Raw genomic sequence first — 7,500 nt, 5'->3', positions numbered from 1 at the left:
CCTGTTACTGACAGTGTATACACAATCCCAATGCATAAACACACACACACACACACACACAAAACCATTCTCGCAACCTAGTGTATATACACAACCCTAATGCACACACACAATCATTCTCATAACCTAGTGTATACACAACCCTAATGCACACACACATTCATTCTCATAACCTATCTGCTTTCAGAAACCCAACAGAAGTAGTGGACATCAATCTATCTGCCTGTCCTGACAGAGGAAGCAGTGGGTCAGCTGCCTAACTGTACACTGCCACTGCCTGCTAGCACACACACACACACACTCACACACACACACACTCACACACACACACACTCTCACACACAAACTGTCTAACTGTACACATTATGTTTGTGCCTGGGCCACCGCCTGCTAGCACAAACGCGCGGTTAGTGCTTGGGAAAAACTTGTCGTTTTTGTTTGGGGGGGGGGGGGGGGGGGGTTAATAGGCAGCCAACCTGTAAAATAAACATTCGGGGGAGTGGTTTTGACTGATGTGTCGAATTTATTGTTGAGCGCGTGTTTGGCGCCGATGCCCAGTGAGAGGAATGGCGCTGTTTGGCGAATCTTACAATGGATATCAGAAAATGGCTTAACAAGTCCAACACCTCTGCTGCTGTTTCTTGGTACAGTGCAGCAGCCTCCTCAAATAAAAACCGCTCGGTTCAGCCGAGCGCCGGTTCAGCTAGCAGCGCCTCCTCCACCTCTCAGCGTGTTCCCATGGATGACCACGGAACAGAGTACCCAAGCCAGGTCTGTCTCCAGCCTTATCCATTGCAGAATTTTGGTGGCAATAACCGAGCGTGTCACAAACAGTGGTATTCGGGGAGGGGAGTGGTTAGAACACTCAGTGTCTTTGGATACAGTGTTCTGCTTCTCCGACCCAAGGTTTAGCCCTGGCGCGGATAAGGCTTTTGTGCTACCAGGCTACAATAACTGGTGGCATGTGATGACATGCATCCTCCGAAGAGCATATACAACGCATGACACTCTTCAGAAGGAAGAAAAAACAAACATAGAGCAACAGGAAGTGAGGTCTAAACGTCAGTGAACGCTGGACAGCTGGAGAAAAAGCGATTGTACATGTCTGCCATAATTGATGTAATTGAGTTCCTTGCATCAAATAGGCATTAGGGTGAGTGAAATTCTGACCTCTCTCTGCATTGTTAAATTTTATTATGTCCATCCAAGTCTGCATTACGGTAACTCAGACCAATCTAACACTAGAAAAAGTTGGCCCCCTCGCGAATCTCAAATGCTCCCTCAGTCATTGCACCCTGCAGCCAGCCCTCTCTCTCTCTCTCTCTCTCTCTCTCTCTCTCTGTTATAGCAGTAAGTCATATCACTGAAAGTCCATGGTTATGGTTTGGATTGGCATAATGCTCTCTTACATACTTACATATACACACACAAACACACTCATGCACACACACACATATATCAGACTAACAGACACATATAGAGTAAAGGCCTGAGGTCTGAGATGCTTTTGTCTGGGCACAAGAAAGATCTCCTTTCAACATCTGTCCATCACATGACCAACACACACGCGTGCGCGCGCCCGCACACACACGCATACACGTGCGCGCATGCCCACATACACACAAACTTACACCAACACATGCGCATGCACACACATGCATGTACATGTGCGCATGTGCATGCACACACACATGAAAAGTAAACACACACACATTAGATAAAACCAGTAAACTCTGAGAGAGAGAGAGAGAGAGAGAGAAAGAGACAGAGAGAGAGAGAAAGAAAGAGACAGAGAGAGAGAGAGAGAGAGAGAGAGAGAGAGAGAAAGAAAGAGACAGAGAGAGAGAGCTGCCAGCTTTCCTCTCCATGGTGAGTGAGAAGAGTGTCTAAAGTAGGCTAATGTCTGACCTTAACACACATCACTGCACACAGCACTCAGCTGCCAACCCACAGAGCCCTGTGTGTGTGTGTGTGCACGCATGTGTGTGTGCCCAAAGGGGGAGGTCAATTCATCAAATGAAAAACAGTATGTCAATAATGTAAGAGGATTAGCTCTTAATGGAATCATCCATTTATCAGCATGATCTCCTCATAAACCCCCACCCCACCCTGTCCTCGTTCCCCCCGCTGTATCTAGTGATGGTACGCTCCAGTTGCCCTATCAGCTATCACTCAACCATTCTAGAACTCTACTGTAACAGAGCAGAGAGCTGCATCTTTCCTCTCCAGTGTGCGTTTGGTCTGCTCCAGGCCTTGTCTACTCACATCATCAGTGGACTGTGATTTCCATATAAACTCAACACTGATAATTATTAGGATCACTATAGCAGGACGTCTGGTAGTCATCTGAACGTGGAAGAGTGTGACGCGAGTTTGTTTCTCACTTTAACAGGAGAGCTGTTTTTCCTAACACGTGAAAGTGCCTTGTTGCTGTGTTATGAAATGAGTGGTAATTATGCAGTGTAAGAGCTGTCGTTTGACAGAACGCCAAACCGCCTCAGGCTTTTTAGAATACATCATCTATACAACAACTCAACTCACAAACCGATCTGTGAGTTCACACTTTCTCATTCAGAATGAGACCAGATCCAAATCTTTAGCACCCAGTCACACCTTCGTCTTCCGACCCCCTGTGTGACTGGGCTGGGCTCACAGCCAGTGTGAACAGACTCCCACAGGAACGAGACTGAGAGGTGATGTGTTGCTTTTTGTCCTCTGACACACACACACACACACTCTCACACACACACACACACACACACACACACACACACACACCAGTTCCAGAGCAGGTGAGCACTTGCTCTAACCCATACACTTACTGCCACTCTTAGCTGTGGCTAACAAAAGAGAAAATGCCCATTCTGACTGTAACTGAAGTAGTAATGCGTTAAACCGATCTAGTGCTTAAGTGGTCGTCCAGGAAACCTCACCCACTCTTATGTTCCTCACAGTCTGACCCAGGTCACACCCCCTGAGGAATCCCAGAGTGAGTGAGGTCACTTCACTGACACGCTCACTGGCGAGTCAATCTCAGCGAACAGATTAAAATGAATTCACTCATCATTATGATGTCATAATGGGCACAGCTCAGGGAGCCAAGCGATCCAGATGACAGGAAATGCAGAACACCATCATTACAAAGGCCCAGCAAACATTACAGTTCCTTAAACACCAACAAACATTACTGTTCCCTAAACACCAACAAACATTACTGTTCCTTAAACACCAGCAAACATTACTGTTCCTTAAACACCGGCAAACATTACAGTTCCTTAAACACCGGCAAACATTACTGTTCCCTAAACACCATCAAACATTACTGTTCCTTAAACACCATCAAACATTACAGTTCCTGAAACACCAACAAACATTACTGTTCCCTAAACACCAGCAAACATTACTGTTCCCTAAACACCAACAAACATTACTGTTCCTTAAACACCAGCAAATATTACTGTTCCTTAAACACCAGCAAATATTACTGTTCCTTAAACACCAGCAAACATCACTGTTCCTTAAACACCAGCAAACATTACTGTTCCTGAAACACCGGCAAACATTACTGTTCCCTAAACACCAGCAAATATTACTGTTCCTTAAACACCAGCAAATATTACTGTTCCTTAAACACCAGCAAACATCACTGTTCCTTAAACACCAGCAAACATCACTGTTCCTTAAACACCAGCAAACATTACTGTTCCCTAAACACCAGCAAACATTACTGTTCCTGAAACACCAACAAACATTACTGTTCCTTAAACACCAGCAAACATTACTGTTCCTTAAACACCATCAAACATTATTGTTCCTTAAACACCAACAAACATTACTGTTCCCTAAACACCAGCAAACATTACTGTTCCTGAAACACCAACAAACATTACTGTTCCTTAAACACCAGCAAACATTACTGTTCCTGAAACACCAGCAAACATTACAGTTCCTTAAACACCAGCAAACATTACTGTTCCTTAAACACCAACAAACATCACTGTCCCTTAAAATCCTGAAAGACACTGCCATCCAAAATCTGGCTTCGGCAGAAGCTTAAACTAAAAGCGTGGTCAGGAGCTCACAGAGGGAATCAGCACAGTGTGAGAACACACACTGATGACAAGTTTGTTTTTGTTGTTCTTATACTTTTATTTACTTTTGCAGAAAAATAAATAAATGAATAAGAATGAATAAGAAAATAAAATTAAACTCTTCGCTAATCCCAACCTAACCTTAATCCCAACCATAAAACCCTCACTTTCACCCAAATCCGAACCCTAGCGTCCACCCTGACCTTTACCTTAACTCTGTCCCAAAACCTACATTTTGAACACACACTACACAGAGAAATGTTATGTAAATGTTACAGAACAGCATTATACAAACTTCACAACCACTCACACTAATATTTAAAACTGTAAACATGACTTTACATGAACTCTTTAAAAACAAAACTTCACATAAAATATGTAGATAGCACAAATGAAACTGTACAAATGATACACTTGCCATACTATCTCTGCAAAACCCTGATTTACAGGCTGAAACGCCTTTTGTTCTAACTCTTCTTAACTGATCAGTTAGAGGAGCCCTGCATCTGCAAAGCTGCCTCCAGACCTTCAGCTGCCTCTGCGCCTAAATTCACTGCTAACCAAAAGAAACACACACACAACCTCCAGAAGTGACAGCCCAATTCTACACACAAAACTTTTATCAGAAACAACACATTGATTGTTCACTTAGACCCAGCGCGTGCATGTGTGTGTGTGTGTGTGTGTGTTTGTGTTTGCAGCATGTGCACAGTGTGTGTGTGTGTGTTTGCAGCATGTGTACGGTGTGTGTGTGTGTGTGTGTGTTTGTGTTTGTGTGTGTGTTTGCAGCATGTATACAGCATGTGTACAGTGTGTGTGTGTGTGTGTGTGTGTGTGTTTGCAGCTTGTGTACGGTGTGTTTGTGTGTGTGTGTGTGTTTGCAGCATGTGTACGGTGTGTGTGTGTGTGTGTGTGTGTGTGTGTAACTACACATTCCCTTACCTTTGTGTGGAGCTTTGAAAGCTGTTTGTCATCCAGATGACTTTGTGTGTATACTCTCCTCTTATAGCGAAACTGTTCAAAAGAGTAAAAGAGAAGAGAACCTCACTGTAAACTGAATGTCAAAACACACTGTCTACAACTCAAACCAAACCACACACACTGACAAGCCGATGAAAACTCATCATGTCTTTACTGTCAATAACAAGACATGCTAACCAACTGAGGAAAAAAAAGTCTTAAATGTTTTCAGTAACTATGGAAAGAGTCTCATTCAAATGAATGAACACACCAGTCATCTGTCTGAAAAATAAATGAGAAAGAACAGTCTGCATCAGACAATCAGAGCTGGACCCTGTGATGACAGACAGGGTGTTAGACTGGGTGTGGGTGTGTGTTATGCTGGGTGTTGGGTGTGTGTTATGCTGGGTGTTGGGTGTGTGTTAGGGTGTGTGTTTGGTGTGTGTTAGGCTTGGTGTTGGGTGTGTGTTAGGGTGTGTGTTAAGGTGTGGGTGTGTGTTAGAGTGTGTGTTTGGTGTGTGTTAGGCTGGGTGTTGGGTGTGTGTTAGGGTGTGTGTTAAGGTGTGGGTGTGTGTTAGGGTGTGGGTGTGTGTTATTCTGGGTGTTAAGGTGTGGGTTGTGTGTTAGGCTGGGTGTTAGGCTGGGTGTGTGTTAGGCTGGGTGTTGGGTGTTGGTGTGTGTTAGGGTGTGGTTGTGTGTTAGGCTGGGTGTTAAGGTGTGGGTGTGTGTTAGGCTGGGTGTTAGGGTGTGGGTGTGTGTTAGGCTGGGTGTGTGTCAGCCTGGATGTTAGGCTGTGGGTGTGTGTTAGGGTGTGGGTGTGTGTTAGGGTGTGGGTGTGTGTTAGGGTGGGTGTTAGGGTGTGGGTGTGTGTTAGGCTGGGTGTTAGGGTGTGGGTGTGTGTTAGGGTGCGGGTGTGGTTGTGTGTTAGGCTGGGTGTTAGGGTGTGGGTTTGTGTTAGGCTGGGTGTCAGGGTGTGGGTGTGTGTTAAGGTGTGGGTGTGTGTTAGGCTGGGTGTTAGGGTGTGGGTGTATGTTAGGTTGTGGTTGTGTGTTAGGGTGTAGTTGTGTGTTATGCTGGGTGTTAGGGTGTGGGTGTATGTTAGGTTGTGGTTGTGTGTTAAGGTGTGGGTGTGTGTTATGCTGGGTGTTAAGGTGTGGGTGTGTGTTAGGCTGGGTGTTAGGGTGTGGGTGTGTGTTAGGCTGGGTGTTAGGGTGTGGGTGTGTGTTAGGCTGGGTGTTAGGTTGTGCTTGTGTGTTAGGGTGTGGGTGTGTGTTAAGGTGTGGGTGTGTGTTAGGCTGGGTGTTAGGGTGTGGGTGTGTGTTAGGGTGTGGGTGTGTGTTAGGCTGGGTGTTAGGGTGTGGGTGTGTGTTAGGCTGGGAGTTAGGGTGTGGGTGTGTGTTAGGGTGCGGGTGTGGTTGTGTGTTAGGCTGGGTGTTAGGGTGTGGGTTTGTGGGTGTGTGTTAAGGTGTGGGTGTGTGTTAGGCTGGGTGTTAGGGTGTGGGTGTATGTTAGGTTGTGGTTGTGTGTTAGGGTGTAGTTGTGTGTTATGCTGGGTGTTAGGGTGTGGGTGTATGTTAGGTTGTGGTTGTGTGTTAGGGTGTAGTTGTGTGTTATGCTGGGTGTTAAGGTGTGGGTGTGTGTTAGGCTGGGTGTCAGGGTGTGGGTGTGTGTTAGGCTGGGTGTCAGGGTGTGGGTGTGTGTTAGGCTGGGTGTTAGGGTGTGGGTGTGTGTTAGGGTGTGGGTGTGTGCTAGGCTGGGTGTTAGGGTGTGGGTGTGTGTTAGGCTGGGTGTTAGGGTGTGGGTGTGTGTTAGGGTGTGGGTGTGTGTTACGCTGGGTGTTAGGGTGTGGGTGTGTGTTAGGGTGTGAGTGTGTGTTAGGGTGTGGGTGTGTGTTAGGGTGTGAGTGTGTGTTAGGGTGTGGGTGTGTGCTAGGCTGGGTGTTAGGGTGTGGGTGTGTGTTAGGGTGTGGGTGTGTGCTAGGCTGGGTGTTAGGGTGTGGGTGTGTGTTAGGCTGGGTGTTAGGGTGTGGGTGTGTGTTAGGGTGTGGGTGTGTGCTAGGCTGGGTGTTAGGGTGTGTGTGTGTGTTAAGGTGTGGGTGTTAGGGTGTGAGTGTGTGTTAAGGTGTGGGTGTTAGGGTGTGGGTGTGTGTTAGGGTGTGAGTGTGTGCTAGGCTGGGTGTTAGGGTGTGGGTGTGTGTTAGGGTGTGGGTGTGTGTTAGGCTGGGTGTTAGGGTGTGGGTGTGTGTTAGGCTGGGTGTTAGGGTGTGAGTGTGTGTTAAGGTGTGGGTGTGTGTTAGGGTGTGGGTGTGTGCTAGGCTGGGTGTTAGGGTGTGGGTGTGTGTTAGGGTGTGAGTGTGTGTTAGGCTGGGTGTTAGGGTGTGGGTGTGTGTTAGGGTGTGGGTGTGTGTTAGGGTGTGGGTGTTAGGGTGTGAGTGTGTGTTAGGGTGTGA

At 46.6% G+C, this 7,500-nt stretch overlaps 1 protein-coding gene across 1 annotated transcript in view; it reads right to left on the bottom strand.

The window, feature by feature from the left end:
• The window catches only part of shank3a (SH3 and multiple ankyrin repeat domains 3a), a 157,752-nt gene that overhangs the window by 119,954 nt on the left and 30,298 nt on the right, over positions 1-7,500 (bottom strand). The window contains 1 exon segment of the mRNA XM_030789868.1: positions 5,034-5,105. Coding sequence (XP_030645728.1) covers positions 5,034-5,105 — 72 coding nt within the window.

The sequence above is a fragment of the Chanos chanos genome, chromosome 13 (genome assembly GCF_902362185.1).
Source record: "Chanos chanos chromosome 13, fChaCha1.1, whole genome shotgun sequence".
NCBI classification, from domain to species: domain Eukaryota; kingdom Metazoa; phylum Chordata; class Actinopteri; order Gonorynchiformes; family Chanidae; genus Chanos; species Chanos chanos.
The sequence above is the reverse complement of the archived record's forward strand: the minus strand, read 5'-3'. Positions and strand labels throughout refer to the sequence as shown.